Raw genomic sequence first — 20,265 nt, forward strand, 5'->3', positions numbered from 1 at the left:
ATCTATGGAGACAAACAGTTGGTCCTGTTTTTCTTAGCGGTCTGGTCTTGTTTACATAGTAAAGGACCGCCCTCCCCACATCTAGTGTGTGGAGTTTTACCTCAGCTGAGCTGGTGAGGTTCTGAAAGAAAGCCGGTAGCTCAAGACTGGTTTGCATGAAATTTAGAGATGACCCTGGGGAGAACCTAGGATGCGTACATAAACCAGTTTATCCTTGTGTACAACAAAGGGATCCTGCACTGACGATGCTTGTATTTCACTCGCTCTTCTTATGGAAGTGATAGCCACTAAGAAGGCAGTTTTGTAAGTTAGGTGTTTAAGACTAGACTTATGCATCACCTCAAAAGGAGGTCCCATGAGCTTAGCAAGTACAACATTGAGATCCCATCCTGGCGGCGGATTAGAAATTGGAGGGTGAAGTCTCTTTACCCACTCCATGAATGCTTTGATGTCTGGCACCTTCCACCATGAGACTTTATTGTGGGAGATGTTGTAGGCTGACAAGGCCGCCAGGTGGACCTTTAAGGAGTTGAATACTTACCCCGAATCTAACAAGTGGAGCATATACATTAGAATGTGGGAAGGAGTACTTTCCTTGGGGTTAATTTGTTTCGACTGGCACCAAATTAGAAATCTCCTCCACTTGTCAAAGTAGCAGTGCCTAGTGTTAGGTTTTCTTGCTTCTTTCAAGATATCCATGCTGCCAAGTTCATTGAGTGAGATTGAGGGTGCACTGTTAATCCCCCGTGCGGAGTGAGTAGATTGGTCGGGAAAGGGAGTTTGATGGGATCGCAAAACGCCAGTTTGCGCAGCTGTGGATACCAAGGTTGTCTTGCCCACATAGGAGCAACTAGGATGAGCGTCATTTGTTCCTTGTGGATCTTGTTGACCACCTTTTTCATGAGAGGGGTGGGAAAGTGTAAGCAAATTTCCCTGACCAGTTCATCCATAGGGTGTTCCCCCTTGGAGCCTGGCTGGGGGAACCTGGACGCAAAGTCTGGGCATTGACTGTTATTTTTCGCTTGTAGTGAACAAGTCTCTTGTGGGGAAACCCCATTGAGAGAAGAGGTGCTCTGTGACCCCTTTGTGTAGTTGCCATTCGTGTTACTCTGGTAGGGGATCTCTGCTCAGTGAGTCTGCCAGAGAGTTGAGTTCCCCTGGAACGTGGTGTGACGATAGGAATATCTTCCATTTGAGTGCCCATTTCCAAATTTGTTGCACAAGCCTGAACAGATTTGGAGAACCTGTGCCCCCCTGTTTGGTGATGTAGAACATCGCTGTAGTGCTGTCTGTAAGAACTTGCACAGATTGGTTTGCTAGGTAAAACTCAAACACCTGAAGGACTTAGAATATTGCCAGTAGTTCCAGCAGATTGATGTGGTTCTGAGCAGCCGCCCGAGACCACAGACCATGAGCTGTGTGAAGTTAATGAGCCCCCCCCCCACCCAGCAAGTGAGGCGTCTGTCGTGACAATTGCTTGTACTTCCGGATCGTGGAAGGATTTCCCGTTCAGCAGATTTTCTCTCGTCCACCAGCGAAGATTTTGTATTAGTGTTCGCGAAATGACCACTAGATCGTCCCACTGACCACTTGCCTGAGACCATTGTTTCGCCAACCTCTCCCTGCATGGGTCGAATGAGCAGGTGTGCGTGTGGTACTAGGTAAATACAAGATGCCATCATGTCTAGCAAATGCAAAGCTTTGCGCACCCTTATCTGGCGGCCGGCCTGATAATGTGGTATTTGCAGCAACATGTTTTGGACTCTTTCCTTCAACGGAAAGACCAACCCCTCTTCTGTGTTTAAGACAGCTCCTAGGAACTGTTTGGTTGTGCTTGGCACTAGGCTTGATTTTTTCTTGTTGATGGAGAAGCCAAATTGAGAGAGAAGGTTGATAGTTCTTTGAATGTTTTTCCTTCAAATTAGGGGAGACTCCCCTATAATCAGCCAGTCGTCCAGTTAAGGGTACACTGGGATTGCCTCCCTGCGCAGGTGTGCTGCCACCACCGCCAGTACCTTTGTGAATACCCTTGGAGCAGATGCTATTCCGAAGGGCAGCACTTTGAATTGGTAGTGCTAGTTCACGATCTTGAAATCGCAAGAATCTTTGGTGCACGGGGAACATTGGACTATGAAAATAGGCATCTTTCATTACCAGTGTTGCCATGTGATCCCCCTTTTTCAGTAGAGGGATTACGTCTTGTAGCGTAGTCATGCAGAACTTTTGTGGCTTGACATATTTGTTTGCAGGGAGCAAATCTAATACTTGGTGCATTGTTCGCTCTTTCTTTGGCACAAGGAAGTAAGTTGAATAAATACCCTTGTTTACCTAGTTGGCCGGGATGATTTCTATGGCGTCCTTTTGGAGCAGTGTGACGATTTCCTCGAGGAGGATGCGTTGGTCTTCTTTGGAGTGGGTTTTCTGGCGTGGGGAGAGATTCCAGGGTTGCCCAATAAGCTCTATCAGCACCCATCTGTCTGAGGTGATACCCTCTCACGCTTGGGTGAAGTTGGAAATGCTCCTTCCTACTGGAGAGGCATGGGAGGGCACCTGAAGCGTGATGTCACTGCTTCTGAGGTGGGGTACCACCTCTGGAGGAGGAACCCCTTCCCCGACCGCGAAATCTGCGCGTTCCTCTCTGGTAATTCTGAGAGGCTTGGCCTTGATTGTTCCCCCAGGCCGTACTTTGACTTTGATTATAGGAACCACCCCCCAGGCAAACTGTCCTTGTATGCAATGCAAATTGCTGTTTCCCCTTTGGTTAGGAGTTTTATTAGTCAATTGGCCCAATGATTTCAATATATCATACTCCTCTTTGGCTGTCTTCAAGGCGTCCTCGACGGCCATGCAAAAGAGTACATTGGGCCCGACAGGCATGTTAATGAGTGTAGTTTGCGTCTCTGGTTTAAAGCCAGATTGGCGTAACCAAGAGTGTTGCTTAATAATGGTACCCTCAGCTATGATTCTTTCGACGTTGTCTGTGGCGTCAATGCCGCTCTTTAGCAGGAAGCTTGACACTGCCCTCCCTTCTGCAGCTACCAGTGCTAACTGAGTCGTGGGGTGTTTTGGGGCTGACGAGAGTAACGCTGAGACTTCGTCCCATTTTTGGCAGTTATAACTAGCTAATAAGGTTGAGTTATTAGCAATTCTCGTCTGGAATGCAGCAGAAGAGGCCACCTTCCTGGCCATTGTGTAAAGCCTCCTGCTTTCCTTGTCTGGGGGAGCCTCAGAGGAGGCTAGGGGAGTACCTGCTCTTTTTCTTGTTGTAGTAACAACTAGTGAGTCAGGCTTTAGCTGGCCCCTAATTTACAGCGGTCTGATGGCGCAGGTCTGAAAGGTTTTCCTATGCGCGGGTTCACTGCCCTTGTCTGATTGGGTGTCTCCAGCGAGGGTTGTACCCTTAGCTGGACAGACTTTAGTAGTGGAATAAACTGAGTAACAGCTTTTTTATTGCCCAAGATTTCGTGAACTAAATCCTTGTCCTGTGGATCCTCTTGGGTAGATATTTGAAAATGTTCAGCCGCCTTTAAAAGTACCTCATTCAGTAGAGGTTGATTAACAATGGGTGAATCTACAATAGGGGGGGTCTTAATCAACTGGTGAATCTATGATGTACATGTCTTTATCCCGGTCACCCTCATCCTCCTCATTATCCCTATAATAAAGGTCTGCAGCTTCTTGGTCATAGAGGTCTTCATGATCAGTGTCTGGGTCATATAGTTCAATTATAGTTGGATCTTGAGCTGGTTCACTGGGGCAAGACCTTTTAGCAGGAGATTCAACAGGGTTCTGCGACCCATAGGCTGCTGTTGTGGGAGGGGTGGAGTGAAAACTCGTTAAGTAGCTAGGGTCTTTCTCATAAATATTTGCCATGAAAGACATTCTTCTCATAACCCTATCTATATCTTCGGCTGACCATTGGGCAGAGCTAGGAATGACCATAGAATGGGGTGGGAGACCTAGATCTTCTGAAGTGGCTGGGATTACCTTAGAAGGTTTAGGTGTAGCCTTTTTCTTTAAGGCTGAAGATAGGGAATCCTGTGACTGAGGTTCCTTACTCTTATGAGGGGACCTATCTTTCTGCGTCTTATCCCTATGAGGGGTCCTAGAGGAGCTCTTCTTAGACTCCCTTGACTTTACAAGGCTTTCCGGTACATGCTTTTTAACTTACTGGGTTCGGCCTGTATGGGGTTTTTAACCGCAATCTACGAGGAACGTTGAATTTCAGCTACGGTTAGCTCTGAAGTCTCGTCAGCTGACTCACGATGTTCGGGAATATTTTTATCCGCGACGTCTGATATGTCTGTCGACAGTCGGGACCTGTCATGTGGCGATCTCGATCTGTAGTGCCCAGAGCACAGTGATTCAACTGACCTTTCCCTAGACGTCACGCATTGCCGTTTGCTCAACACGTGTGTCGAGTCTCGGCTGTGGGTTGTGCGTTCGCTGGGGGGGTTAGTGAGAGCGCCTTAGCCGCTGGGTGTTGTCCCTGTAACATGGCCGCCAGCCTGTCTGTCAGGGTCGGGGACCTCCGCTTGGGAAACCGGAGTAACCACATTGCCTACGGATACCACGGCGTTACTGCCGTCGCTGAATGCACCCTTAGCCTCCATGGCCTTGAGTTGCCTGGCGTGATGGGCCCAGCGTTTAGTTAAGCAGTCCTTCAATGTCTTGGGTTTGAAGAGCCTACAAGCTTGACAGAAATCCTCGACGTGGTCCAGAGGGAGACAAATTACACACCAGGTGTTTATCGACCCACAGGAACTTTTTTTTGCACTTGGGGCACAATTTAAAGGGGTCCTTTCCATTACAAAATGACACGCCAGATAGGCGAATGTAGTGTATGAGAAGGGGTATATGCATTCTAGTATGACCTCCCCCCCTCTCAGTACTGTCTGGGCCGAAGTCTGTAGCGGTCTTCCAAGGCCGGAACGGATCCATCGACGGGAGTCTTTCAGTCGTTTGTTGTTCTTCACCGGCGTCGGGTTGTATCGATAGTCGGTGAGTATCAAGGATAGCAAGAAGAACTATCGTTAATTTGATAATAGATGGCGATAAGCCGAAAGAGGAACTCCGCTATAAGAGTCCGTCTATGATGGGGGAAAAAAACAATCTGAGGTACCTCAACGCGTGAAGGATCATGGGTACAGTGGACGTCCCACTAGGGATAGTATTACTGGCACGCCCTGTCGACGTCCCTTTGAGTTTCGAAAACAACAACTGTAATACTCCCCAGCTTCCACTAGATGTCAGCCTATGCACAGCATGTGATCCAAGCAGATTCTACAAGCGGTACACCCCGTTTCGGCGCCGCCGGTTCAGCGCGGGCCGATTCGGTGCAGCCAGTTCGGCGACGGGATGTTTCGGCGCTGGGATGTTTTGGCGTGCCGCACACCAGTGCACATCGCCTGCTGTTTAGGGAAACGTGCAGTGCACTGAAAGTGCGATTTTAAACCTCATCCCACACTATTTTAAAATGAAACTGTTCTAGAGCGGTTTCATTTTAAAATAGTGTGGGATGAAGTTGAAACTCGCACTTTCAGTGCACTGCACTGAACATTTCCCTAAACAGCAGGCGATGGGCACTGGTGTGCGGCGCACAGGGCAGATTAGATCTGCCAGGCTCACGACGGTGGGGGCTGTGCTGCTCGGAGCAGTCTGCTGTAGTGGTGCCTGCATGAAACTATTGGTGCAAGGTTATTAAAGAACAACCTTAGTTGACCTGCTGGGTTTCTACCAAGATTAAACTCTGTAGTAAAGTTACTAAGCAGTATGGGGTAGACTGAAAGGGTTTGGGGTGCTGGGGTAAGGTACAGATCACATACACAATGACTGTTCAAGCGATAATTTTCACACACTTCATTGCCTGCACAAATAAGTCAGTGAACCTGAAGGACATGGCTTAACAACAACGTTTGCTATTTTGAATACCACAGTGGAAAAACGCTAACATGCAGTAACATTAGGTTTGCAGTGCACAGGATTAAATCTAAAAATGTTTTTTAAAAGGGGGGGGGTGATCACAGCCTCCAGCCTCACCTCTGAAGTGTAACAAGCACTTAAGGCTAAAAATGAGGGGAACAGGATTCCAATGCACTACTAACCTTAAGGGAGATGATAAGGCTACTCAAATAAATCAGTAGGAGACAAGGTTTCCTTGCACTGCTAGCCACAAAATGAAATAAGCAGAGATAGTTTGAGAGGCTAAAAAGACCACACTCAGTAAAATTAAGTCAGATCACAAAACCAGTCAACAGATATACTGGATGCCACCTTGAAAAAGAAGGAAAAGCTACCAAAAAGAGAAAGCTTTTCTAACAATATTCTACAGAAACTCCACATGCGTTTACTGGAAGATGTTGTTTTCTAAACTGGATAGCCACTAAGTAATATATTGATTCCGTGTGCCCATAACATTTATATTAATATATGTTGAAAATTAATTTTCTGTACCTTGCACTTCTTGTGGAAATACCTCTGGAGTTGCATCCTAGGGGAAAAACAAAAGTTATGTATATATATTTATGAAAGTTTAAAACAGAACCAAAAGTGACTGATTTTCATAATTTCAGTTTAGATTTAAACTGGCATTTTTATGTAGCTTTATTCTTTGAAATATTCCTAGCTGACAGGCTAGGGATCAATCTTTTTTCACAATCAGACACATCAATGAACATACATGAATAGTAATCTATACAAAGTGAAACCATGCCAGTTTCACCGCTTTGTTAGAAAAATCCTACTACCTAGTGATAAAGAACATTATGGAGGTAACTGAAGGTAGGCGAGTGGCCAAATACTGAGGAAAACAAGTATATAGCAGAACTAAATGTTCCCTACTTAGGCTCAAACTGGCAGGCCATTACTGGCTCTGTACAACTCCCTAAGCAGAGTGAGCTGTGTTTTTGTATGGGAGATTGACTCCATACGTATTGTACAAGCCCAATAGCCAGTAAAAAGAAAATTAAAAAAGAAAAAAAGACTACTGCCATAGAAAATAGATCAAATCCCTTTTCTCTTTCTATGGTGGTGGCTCTCCCACATTAGCAGCTAGCCAGACCCAAAGCTCACTAGACTGAGCGATCTTCTGCTCTTCCCTATAGACCAACTACTTCCAAGTTTCTCTGACAAACCCATGAGAAAGCAGACAAACACAGGAACTGTAAACTCCCTACCTGCACCCATCACCACCACAGGTCTCCATCGGCCTCCCCCACTGTCCCACAAATGACCCTGTGCCCTTTTCTTACAGAGCCACACACAAGCCAATGACACCAATAGTGGCATTAGGGCACTCCACAAGACCACTTACATTACCCCTTAGAAAAATCTGCAAGATCCACTGGTTGAACTTTAGCCTATTTTGCTCTAAGAAAAAGTATCACAATTCACTCCTGTTCTCTCCAGAGAAACATAGGGAAAAGGGAGAACAAAATGTTGTATTTTAAGTATTTTCTCCATGTGAATCTAGAGAAGCCTCTGCCAGATGCACCATCAATGCCTTCACATTATTTTAAATACTATTGCCTATGAGGGAACATTGTGCATATAAATGTACACTGCAGTGATTTTGACATGTGCCGCTGAACCATAAAACAGATTTGTTGTAGATGAAGGTACATTATAACATCCCAGCAGTCTCAAATCCTTTAATTTCTCAAAGATATAACCCATCTTGTCCCCAATACCAGTGCAAGAATGTAGCCTATAAATATAGAGAAAAACCTGAATCGTTAATGTCTTCTAATAACTACTGATATTGCAACAGACCTTTTCAACAATATCGTCTTTATCCAGATACGGTTGAAATACGTGCTTTCAGTGGTCATGTGATTTTTGGAGTTTCTGCTTGCTTATCAGGTAAATGTTTCACAACTGAGGACATCTTTATTAGCTAGAATAACATTTTTCAGAAAAACTGCTCAGCTCTTGCATACCCTTTGAGGCAGTAATTTCACAAGAAGCACTACTGAAAAAGGATGCATGAATCACCAGAGTGCAAGAAGCAGTATTCAAAAAAAGATACAAGAGATAGGAAAGGTCTACACAGACCTCATTGTTGCCGTCCTGCACACATAGGCTGAAGACAGGTCACTTTAGGAAAGCTACTATAGCTTCCTTACCTCTAGAGGTGTCTCCTCTTGGGAAACTTGGTAATGGCATTCTTGCTTGCTTTTTTTAAAAATCAGATTTTTCCACAATGTAAGCAGTTATTAATCAAACAGTGCTTACAAAATGCATACAAGCAACCCCATCCCTATCCATCCAACCCATAGTTTCTATCAATTGTAAATCCAGTATTATATTCAACATTACCAGACACAAGGTCGGAAATGCAAAGAAGCTTGACTGTAGTGATGGCTTAAGTAACAATCTCCATAGAGTGCACTGATCAAAAGATTTAAATTGGTCAATGGATTTAGCCACATGCACAGCTAATGACAAGTCAACAGACCCCCTCCTCCCACATCCCCTGCTATGCCAATGGCATGGGAATGAAAGAAGAAAATATTATATATTTGTCTGGGAAGTGTGTGCCTCCAGAAATCGTTCAGGCTTGCCACTCTGAAGGAGGTTACAAGTCTCAAAGGATGCTGCTTGACTAAAGCCTGAGAAGGATCCTTTTGAGATATCCCAATTAGAAGATCACCTGCCACAACCAAGATGACTTTCACAAAGGAAACAAATTCCTTAATCAATGCATTCAGAATCCATTGTGTCACTCCTTAGAGGCAAATATCGTGAGGCAAAAGTGAACAAGGTTTCATTGTCTGCCAGAAACAAGCATCTTTCCCCTCTGTATCCCTTTTGCCTTCAAGCAATATAAAACATCTTGTGACTAAAAAGGATATCCATGCATCTTCTTTTCCATGGGCAGTGAGAAAAATTGCAGGGGGAAACAATTAGAAGAAAATCTAGTCATATGCCTATGGAGAGGACGCATCTCCTAGAGGCATACCGCACTCACCTCAGAGTTCCCTATGAGCTGCTTAAATCCAATTCTCTTATTGGGGTGAATTTCAGACACTCACATTTAAAGTAAAAAATGTGAACCCTTAATGCAACAAAATAACCTTCAATAATCCTTCAATGATCATTCTTGTTGTTAATAGGAAACAAATCAAAAACAGGCCCCGTTTGTGACATCCGGTCTTGTTTCCAACAGGAAAATCTGGTGAGTATCTTCAACCCAAAGCTCAGTAGAAACAGAAAATATTTTCTGCATCAAACTCCATGCAACCAGCATGTGTTCAATCACGTACAGTCCCTGGCAGTGGAAGGATGAGATTCTATGAGCCTCTGTGATTTCTGATGGACGACATATTGGTACTCTTCGCCGTCTATGGTAATCTGAATGTGTTTCTGGATCCGATTATCAGTCTATTGCAGTCAAGCACTAGCGGGCTGCACCATGTCTATTTGCGTCTAACAGAAATGTCCATCAGTATTTGATATTTGTCTGCCTATGGGTTTTGATGATTGGATGAAATTGTTGCAGAGTTAAGGTTGGTTACAACTTGAAAGATGAGGCGGGTTTGCAATTGATATGAAAATGTCCCAATCTGACATGAAGCCTGTAGAACTTTCTCTTTGATGTTTAAAGAGCGAAGCCTTATGATTATATCCAGAGGCTGCGCTTTAAGACCTTACAGACTGGGTCAAATTTATAGATGGAATAAGTTACTTACCCTTAACTCCGGTTCTCCAGCATTGGTGTCTTTCATAGATTCACATGCTGTGAATATCACCTGGTGTTAGGCTGGGAATCATCGATAAGAGAGCAGTTTAAAATTAGACTGAAATTTTCAGTCACTTTTGTGCTCTAGTACAGCCATATTGGGTCATACTACCCACAGCCAATAGGAAATCAATCTCAATTCCTCCCCTGTCGGCCATCTTCAGATTTGGCAAGCGCACGTGAGTGGCAGGAAGAGCCGAAAAATGAGCCATTTGGGGTAGGTGGAAGGATCACATGTGAATCTATGAAATATAACAAAGCAGGACAACAGGAGTTCGAGGTAAGTAACATTTTCTACTCCAGCATTGGATTTTTCAAAGAGTCACATGCTGTGAATAGATTACAAAGCAGAATTAACAATACATATGGGTAGAGGCAGGCTTCCAGCACAATTTACCACTGGAGACTTACTAACCTCACGCAAAAAAGTTACTCAGAACCGACATTCAAACTCTAGATTCTTCTGCTGGATCTCTGTCGACACAGTACAACTTGGTGAATGTATGCACTGATATCTAGATGGCTGCACAGCAGATGTCAGTCAGCAGGATACCGGAGAGGAAGGCAGTGGTAGCAGGCACCGCTCGGGTGGAGTGAGCCCGGGGCCTTCCTTGAAGTGGCCTAACAGCCTGTTGATGGCAGAGGGCAATGCAAGACTTATCCACCTTAAAATGAAAGGCTTCAAAAAGACACAAATAATTGATCCGTACAACGGAATGACTTAGTACGTGCCACATAATACTTGAGGGCGCACACCACATCCAGCGTGTGTAGTGCTCGCTCCGCTGAAGACATCAGAGTCCTGAAGAACACGGGCAAAAACACTGGTTGATTCAGAAGGAAGTAGGACGGCACGTTAGGCATAAATGTCAGGTTAGTATGAAGGATATCCTTCTCCTTGAGAAATGTCAAATAAGGCAGTTTGCAGGAAAATGTCTGGATTTCCCCCACCCGTCTGGCGGATGTTATGGCCACCAAGAAAGCAGTCTTCCATGAAAGATGCTTGATGGATGCCTGGTGCATAGGCTCAAAAAGCTTTGAGAGGAGCACATTCAGTTCCCACGCTGGGTGACGAACGGGTGGAAAATACCTCAACAGCTCACATAAGAATTCCTTCACCAGTCAGGATGGTACGCCTGCGGAACGGTTGTATCTGGAAATCACAGCCAGGTACACTTTGATAGAAGATAAGTCAAGCCCGACCTAGCCAAGGATAACAAATAAGGCAAAATGTCTTGTGGCCGGACAGCATGAGGCCACAACTGCTAGCTCCTGCACCAGATCTGGAAAAACTTCCACTTGCTCCTATAGCACTTCAAAGTGGACATAGCTCTGACCCAGGCCAGGACTTCTTGGCAGTCTTGTGGGAGGGACAGGGATTACAAACTCTAAGATCACAGGAGCCAGGCCAACAGATTGAGTGAGGCCGGGTCGTGGTTTAGTACAACCCCCTGGTTCCTGTACCTGGTTTGGTGTCAACCTGAAGGGAGCAGCTGATGAGAGGGTGAGGAGGTCAGAGTACCAAAATTGCCTCAGCCAGGCAGGGGCCACTAACATCAATTTGCACCGATATTGTCTGATGTGTGGATGACTCGAGGCACCAGTGGGATCGGAGGAAATGCATACAGGAACTTTCCCTCCCATGGAAGTGCAACAACATCCCCTAAGCTCTCCGGGTGGGGAAATTGCCTGGTGAAACTCTTGCACCGACTGTTGTCGTAGATGGCAAAAAGGTCTATCTCTGGTGTGCTCCAAGTCTGAAACAACAGGTGAAGTTGACACATGTGCAGCTCCCACTCGTGACAAGAAAACAACTCCCTGAAGGGAATCTGCAAGGGCATTCTGAATCCCCGGAAGAAGAAGGGGAATGAGAAACATTTGGTGCTGCAGAGCACAGTGCCAGAGGGTCTGATCATCCTTAGATAGCTGCGGGGACCCGGTACCCCCTTGTTTGTGCACATAAAATATTGATGTTGTATTGTCTTCCCTGCTAGTAGGGGGAGGAAGGACTTCAGGGCCCAGAGAATCACCCGCAACTCCAGCAGGTTGATGTGAAGGCTCTTTTCCTCTTCGGACCAAAGGCCTCTTGTGTGTTGGTCTCGACAGTGGGTACGCCAAACCTCCAGTGAGGCATCCGTCATGACGGTGGCCTGATGGTCCGGCAACCTGAATGGGGTACCCTTCACCAGATGTTCCCTCACCGATCATCACTGAAGGCTCAGTTTTAAGGCTTGTGTCAGAATGATGTGATCGTCCCAGGACCCCGACACCTGTATCCATAGAGCATCCAGGAATTTCTGTACTGGCTGCATGCGCAGCCTGCAGCGAGTGATCAAAGGGATGCACATGACATCATCCCCAGCAATGACTTGTGTCCTGCTGTAGAACGGATAGCAGTCATTCACCGTATGTGATGTTTTTCCATTTCTTAACAATCGTCCTCCCACTGAGGTGCTGAAGCGGGAGGACTGGGCTCTGGGATGGTCATGGTTGCTTGCCGGACTGGCCAGTTGATTGGGAAGAGCCACGGAAGCGCTGAGAACCTATGTAGGACTTTTACAAGGAAGATGACTGGTACGTGGAGCGGTTGTCCTGCAAAGTTCTATTTTTTATATATCCAGAACGTGAGGACTGGCGCCTTTGCTGTAGCGTACCCAGGAACAAGCGGTCTCTGTGTCCAATTTAATAGATTGTAAATCCTTGTCCACCTTCCTTTTGAACATTTCTTTGCCGTCGAAAGGCATGTCTACGACTTGGGATTAGACATCGGCCCGCAAGTCTGTGACCTTGAGCCACCCTTGCCTGTGAAGGACTACCCCATTACCAAGCTCGAGAAATCCAGTGTTGGTGATATCCACTAATACCGTGATGGCATGGTCTGATGCCAATTCTCCCTTGTGGAAAAAGTCCATTGACTGTTGTTTCTTGTCGTCCGGCAGTAACTCTAGGATGGGCCCCAGTTTATACCATAACTCGCCATCAGATCTTGAGAGAATGGCCATTGCGTTTGCAGCCCGGATAGTCGTGGCTGCAGTGATAATAATTTTCTTGCTGAAGACATGCAGGCTTTTTCCCTCCTTGTCCAAAGAAGCGAAGCTGGAAGACGGGTTGGCTTACCTCTTCCTGACGGCAGCAGAGACAACTGAGTCCGGTGTAGGCTGAGTGCGGAGGCAGGTGAGACCACTGTCAAGGGCTCTGTATTTCTTGTCAAATCGGTCCTTTTTGTCCAGGGCTATTGTGGGATGTGACATGGTGAATAGAGCGGAATGGACAGATTTCCTTCGATGCTCTGTACGCTGGTACAAGACACTGTCCTTGCGCTGCTCCTCCAGGGTGAGGCCGACCATATTGGCCGCACTGGCAATGAGTGTGTGGAAAGCCCCCACTTCTTCTGGTGGGGGGGGGGGGGGGGTTTGGAGGGGAGGAGTCTCTGATCAAGAATGAGATCATCAGGATCCACATCAGCCATGATGAAATCTTAATACTCGTCTGTCTGAGGCATATGTGTGGACGCCGCATCATCCAGGTTGTCTGGATCTGTGTACGTGTGTCTGACAGTTGCTGGGGCCTTGACTGGCATTCAACCCTGAGACATCTGCAGGTCGGTGTCGAGGCAGAACCAGGACTGGAGCTGGAAGCCTTTGTTGCAATGTAGCCACCAGTGTAGTCAAGGTGGATCAAATGTCCAGTGACATGTCCCTCTGGGGAGGCAGTGGTGGAGCTGGCTGAACCAGAGGCAATGTGTCCCCCACAGGGGATGGATGCAGGGGTGTCAATACTGGTAGCGTTATAAGGCTTGCCTTACCACGTGGAGAACTAGGCTGCTCCCTAGGAGGTGGTGTCCTTGTGTTGTGGGGAAGAGGGGGCTGACATGACAGCCTACACATCCCTTTCCGTCACATCTTGAGAGGAAGAGAGACCTGGTTCCACTATGATGGTCCCCTTTGAGAGTACCCCCACTCTGAGGTTTGGGTATGATGCTCAAAGCCAACACCGTGTTGATGGAGGTAGCAGAAATGGTTGTCACAAACGATGGTGCGGTGGTCGTAATCATGCGACAGAAGACACTTTTCTGTTGATGGGGGTACTACAGTTGTCAACATAGTAGTTGACGAAGTCTTAGTTGATGGGGTAGCTTGCTTGGCCGTCGTCGACATTTTCGTCAGCCGAGCACTCGTGGATGGTGTCAATGGCTTCGGCGTGGATGATCTGGAGGAAGACTTGGGCTTCAACGAGGACTTACTTGATGCCGATTTTGTAGACGATGCTGATGGGTTAGATTTGACCATCAACGGCAAAGAGCGGACACTAGACTTCGAAGTAGACTTGCTTGACGGGGTCACTTCCATCGGGTGGGGAAAAGGCCATGGATGTTCTTTTCCTCATCTAGGTTTTTTTTTTTTGTTCTGGGTTCACCCTCTTGTGAGGTACTTTGAGTTTCTTTAAAACGGCTTCATAGATGAAAAACCTTTTTTATTTTATTTCTCTATCCACAGGATATTAAAAAAGGGGAGAAGGAAGAGATACATGTATATGTATTTCTGTAGTATCTCTAGACAACGACAAGCGCTGTATTTTCAAGGTGAATCTGAATACTACGCTTGCATGTCTTGAGACATAATATCGGGTGATATCAGGATCTTTTGATTCAACTCTCCCATGTCTTCTCTACACTGGTCTTTCTCGTCATCTTTCCAGGATCCAGTTTGAGGTTTGAATGGTTCTCTCATTTTTTTGGAAAATCATAGACCAAAAAGCACCCACCGAGTTTCAAGCAAATTTTTACTAGTCTGGGTTGTTTTAGTGAAGAAAAAAGCCAAAAAGAGCATATCGGTTTCAGTGGCACTATTAAATTGAAGCCACCTTCATCAGGGCTGGGCAGCCACTCAAGTTATGATGTGTCAAAAAGAGGTTGCTGTTCTTAAGAAGGATTAAGACAGGAGATCACACCTGTAGATGGAGGGGGAGGGGACAGAGTAGATACAATATGCAGCGTTATAGGTAAATATATAACGCTGCATATTTTATCTACTCTGTCCCCTGCACCCTCCCCCTCCAGCTACAGGTGGGATCTCATTTCATCTACGGACCTGAAAAGTACATCAGTCCTGCACGGGTCGCTTCGCCAGCTCTAGCACGGTGCCATACTCACCAGTTCTCACAGCATCTTTCGATCCGGCACCGTCTCCATCATTTCTTCGCCGTAATCCGGCACCTAGGGGACACAAGAAAAAACAAGGTGAGCCAAGGGAATACACAAATACAACCTCTTACCACCATAGACTTACCTGATTTACCACCGGCGGTATTATTCCATAACTCTCCACATTTTCATATGCCGCATCTGTAAAGAGGGAGAAAAACAACACGTTAATGCATGCAATAGTTACCGGACAGCGTTGGGTAATACAGACTCTTACCTGAATGCCAGGAGCAGCTACGAGACCTTCTCATGAACTCAGTTGCAACTTAAGGAAGGAAGGGGACAAGAGTGAACATCGGCAACATTGAACTTGATACTTACCAATCCCGCCAGGGACTTCAGAGTCAATACTTACCGGAACTCTCCCAACGCCTTCAAACCAGTGAAGTAACTGGTATCTACGTGCCCCTGCAAGACACGCAGGATGGAGAGCCCATCTTTTACGAACATAAGGTGAGGTTACTAAGGGGATATCGGAGGTGATTAGTGGGGGAGAGCGAGAACAGTTGGGAGGCCATTACTAAAACCCACAGGTGGTTAATCCCGGTCTCCACTTGCAGGAAAATACTTCTTCGGGTCCAGCAGACAAGACTAGGCGGGCCAGTCCAGACAGTCATCTCTGCACTACGCATCACGTTGACGGAGACCGCAGCTGTCTGGGTCTGATCGACACCCCTGTGGGGTCCAGGTGAGCGTAACAAAGACATGGGAGAGTTGGATCAAAAGATCCTGATATCACCCGATACTCTCAAGACATGCAAGCATAGTATTCAGATTCACCTTTAAAATACAACGCTTGTCATTGTCTCGACATACTACAGAAATACATATACATGTATCTCTCGATTCTCCCCTTTTTTTAATACCCTGTGGATAGAGAAATAAAATAAAGGTTTTTCCATCTATGAAGCAGTTTTAAAGAAACTCCAAGTACCTCATAGGAGGGCGAACCCAGAACAAAAAAACAAAAACCTAGATAAAAATATCCCCAACAGAATAGACCAGCCCAAGTCTTCTAATGTGTGAACATAAAGGGTATACTCAGGTATACTCAAGCGCCTCGATGCCCGCGGGCTGAGTGAGCACTTTATAAATGTAAAAATAAATAAAATAAATGAGACCCTCCCTCGGCCCTTTCGGTGTAAAGTGTTATTTTCCTTAGACACGCCCTGGGCATCATCAGAAGCTTCCCTGCGTTTCTTCCTGCTGCTGGCATGGACATCATGCAAGCTAGACCTCTTACTGGAGGTGGATCGCTGGGCCATCCTGCCCTGCCAGAGAGGCATGGCTCCGTACAGAAGCAGAGTCAGAGGCCAGTATTCGAGCCACGCAACGAGACGCTGGTGACGATTATTGAAGGACTGGCAGATCTTGCAGTTCTGTAATACGTGATGTGGGTGAAGACAGTAGAGCTGGGGTGCACAACATAAGGCCCGCGGGTCATATGCGGCCCGCGGTATTGTGCTTTGCGGCCCCTTAAGAACAGGACTTTCGTAATGAATTGCGGCCCACTTCAAGCAACAGAAAACCAAGCTGGCCGCACTTCATTATGAAAGTCTTTGAAGCCTGACATGTTGCTGGCATAGGCAAGGCGTCGCAGGAGGGGGGTAATTGCCTTTCTAATTGATGTCCTGTTCCTCTCCTCCCAGACCTCGGCAAAGAACTCTTTGCAAGGGCCTTAAAGTTGCTCCTTAGCCCAACCATCATTCCCGCGCTAGCAGGCTTCATTTGCACAGCCTGTGTTCTTTCATCTGGCCTAAAAGGGACACCACGGGAACCAATGGGCCATGAATATCACTGGGGTGGGGGCCATCACTGATAAAAGCAGGCTAAGTACATGGTGGGCACACTTTAGTTTACCAAATGTGCAGCTTACACTTTTAAAAAAACAACAAAAGACATTGCCAAACTGAAACATGCTTCTGGAATTTACATTCATTAGTTTTCTTTGAAATGTGTTTATTTTTTTTGTCTGACTGTCACAAATACCCTGTTATTTTTGTCCTTTCCTTTGCGTTTTTTCACAGGATACATTTCTAAAGCTGTTATATGCTTGTCAAGCTGCGTAATCACAAATAAATGCTTCTTTTGCACTGACAGTAGTTATCAGTAAATTAAACTGTGGGTTCATGGGTGCCAATTTTTGATTTACACTGCATGAGCAAACATTCCCCCACCCTCACCCTGAATATAAGCAAGCTACCAGCCCAACACATTCCCTGGCCGCATACATAGCACTTTTATAGCACTTATTTTTTAGAAGGAATTGCAAAGTGATAGGATTTGCAGCCAGTTTTAAATATATAATATTTTAGCAACAGTCACTCAACCTGCTGAGCTACCCTGGTAGCTTTCTTCTGTGGCACCTGTCTATGAGTTCATTAATGTATTCAAAGTCACCATTACCAACAGTGCAGTTCATGTCCATGACTTCAAAGTTAACAGTATTTCATCTCCATCCACAATGACCCTGTGCATACATTCTTTGACGGTGCACCAGTGGCACTTCTCATAATGGGCAAGGTTGCACCGACCCACGGGCACCCTCGCCCATAATGGAGAAGCCAGCCCATTGTAAACACTGAGCACTCACTCAGCTATGCGGCTGAGGAATTGCTCCTCAGCTGGCTTGAACTGTCAAAGGGAAACATGGTTTCTGTTTGACAGTTCTGTCCCCGAATCTTGCATATTTATATATTGTGCATTTGTAAGGTGCTTATACATCAAGTAAATTGTGTTTGAAAGCGCCCACAGTGCAAAGGGGAGGGAACATGGGAATGAAAGGCAAATATAATAAGAATGAAGAGAATGAGAGAGGCAGTCCTAATAGGCCTTGTGAGTATTCAGAACGTACAAGTGCAGAAATAGGAACGGGACGAGGGGTCGGGGGGATAAATGCTAGGAGTTCCACGGAGTGAAGTGCTAGGGACTGAGTTGCAAACAGCTGTTAAGTGCCTGGCAGAGATCACTTGGTAAGAGTGGTCAACTGCCAATACAATAAGTGCAGGCTTGTGAGACAGCACAGGCCAGTGGACGCGGAAAGGCAAGTGCTGGCAGTGGGCGCAGGGCCAGGACGCAGAAGGACACATAAGGGCCCTGGTCACCAATCTCTGCGACTGTGGAATTTAGCAAGGGAGGGAGTGGGGGAAGGAGGAGGTGAAAAGAAAAGAGTAGGGAGCCAGCCGAGGAAAGAGATCGGCCACCAGCTTGCTGTTTAGAGAAGCGCTCGACACGCAGAGAGTTGGCACAGGAGCAGCATAGAGAACTGGAGGGAGAGTATTTGGTGAGAGCCAATTGTAGATACTGTGGTGCCCAGTCCCAGTAAGCCTTATGGATGATGCAGATGGATTTGAATTTAATCCTTGCAGCAACCAGGAGCTAGTGAAGACATTTTAGGGCTGGAGAGATATGGTCCCCGGGGTTGAGGCCAAGGATAAGTATTGCAGCTCAATGGATTTTATCCAGTGAGCCATGTAAAAACGGGGGCATTTTGCTTCCCCAACCTTGCATGGCCCATTGGGGATGCTGGCTGATGAACTGCATGTTAGGCAGAAACCTGTGCAGTTCCCTCTGGGACCACTGAAAAAGATTTAGGACTACAGGTGTTTGGCAGTAAACCCACTTGGTAGCAGTCTGTACCACACAGATTCACTTGGTAGCTGTGGCTGAGCAGTCAGACTTCCCTCAAGAAGAGTTAGGCAGTATACAGAGTATTCACAATAGGTCAAGAGAACACAGTAGAACAAGTAAACACTGGCCAGGGCTTGGTGTAAAAGAGATCTAATTATTTATTTAAAACCACATCTAGAAAAACACACAGGCACTAAAACTAAGCAATTCAAAAACACGGTCACTAAAAGATATACACTCCCTTAAAAGAATATTAGACAAGTCTTAAGTAAAGCCCCACTTATTTTCAGACAGCGGTGAGCGCTTAATGTAGATGGCACTCTAATAGTTTGTTTTAAAAAGGGAGAGAAGAGCAGAGAACAAGTTGAAACAGATCCCAACACATTTATCAGAACATAACAAGAGGGAAAGGCAAAGTAAAACCGTGAAGTTAGAGTTCAAGCTGCCGGATCCACTTTCAGAGGATCCAAACGAAATGTGTCCAAGGTCACACGGTTGCAGTGCACAAAGTCTTGTAAAGGTTCAAAAAGGAGTTCGACCAAAGAAAGGGACCAGTTAGAGGGTCAAGGCGGCCAGCCCAGTCCAGGAGGTTAAGGGGTTATTATTACCTTGTAGCAATCTTTAGAAAGGGAGGCCTGGCGGACACAGTACCTTAAAGTGGTGAGAACGCTCCTGCGGGGGCAGTTGTTCCTGGCAGCGGGTGTAAGTCGGTGCTTCGTCCAGGGGAAGAGAGGATCTCGTCGTGGAGGAAGACACGAGTCCGTTGCACTGCCAGTGAAGAAACCAGCCGCGGAGTTTCTCAGGTACAAGGAGCGGTCTGGTGATTCGCGGTTCAGTGGTGAGTGGCTATCCGGCCACCGGGGTGCTTGGCACGGGCAGTTCCAACCACAAACCGGGCTGGGGTGCGAAGAAAGGAAGGTAAACTGGTTGTGCCCACCAGTCAAGGGAAGAAGCCTCTCCAGCCGGGAGATCTTCTCTGTCGTCGGGAAGTGGCGAGTCGGTACTGCAGGGATCCACCAGTGGTTTCGTCTTGGTAGGTCGGCTCAGCTTCTCCCTCGTCGGATTCTCAGGTCCTGTGGCGACTTCTGAAGTTCCAGTCCCCAAAGCCCTGCTTTTATGCAGCATACCCCCATTCACTCAGCCTAGCTGTCTATCAAACATGCTAAGTTGGGCCAATCACACAAGAGTGCGACTCGAGTTACCAAGGTAACTCAGGCCAGGGTGCCTAAACCCCCTCCCACACCCCCTGTGGTACCCAGACAGAGTGGCACCACTTTTGGAGGCTTCTGTGGAGAAGCCCGCCAAAAAGTGGAACAAGGGGCTTGACTTGGGTTGGAGTCACAGAAGAGAACACAAACGCCATTTTAGAATCGTGTCTTGGCAAAAAATACCAACCGGCGAATTAATATTAATTAAATAAACCGGCGGTATGTTCGAGGCTATGAGAATTAAATAATTAAAGTTGGTAGCCTCGAACAATGGGAAAATCCCATAGGAAAATATTTGCGGTCGAATATAAAAAGTAGTTTCCACTGCCACCAGCCAAAACTCGATCAGGAGGGACGGAGACGTGCCCCCTCGACTAACAGACCCCGGGGCAATCAAATTGCCCCGACCAGTACGTCCACAATATGATGGTTTGTACTGGTTTCTGTTAATAATTTGGGACTAGTAAAGCCAATGGTGTCTTTAC

At 46.4% G+C, this 20,265-nt stretch overlaps 1 protein-coding gene across 5 annotated transcripts in view; it reads right to left on the reverse strand.

Moving 5' to 3' along the window:
- Nucleotides 1-20,265, reverse strand: part of BDP1 (BDP1 general transcription factor IIIB subunit) — a 2,223,165-nt gene that overhangs the window by 719,911 nt on the left and 1,482,989 nt on the right. For all 5 annotated transcript variants that reach the window (XM_069627521.1, XM_069627519.1, XM_069627520.1 and 2 more), the window contains one exon: nt 6,454-6,490. In XM_069627521.1, coding sequence (XP_069483622.1) covers nt 6,454-6,490 — 37 coding nt within the window. The remainder of the gene's footprint in view (nt 1-6,453; nt 6,491-20,265) is intronic.

The sequence above is a fragment of the Ambystoma mexicanum genome, chromosome 6p, assembly GCF_040938575.1.
Source record: "Ambystoma mexicanum isolate Mex_15411 chromosome 6p, UKY_AmexF1_1, whole genome shotgun sequence".
Classification (NCBI taxonomy): Eukaryota; Metazoa; Chordata; class Amphibia; order Caudata; family Ambystomatidae; genus Ambystoma; species Ambystoma mexicanum.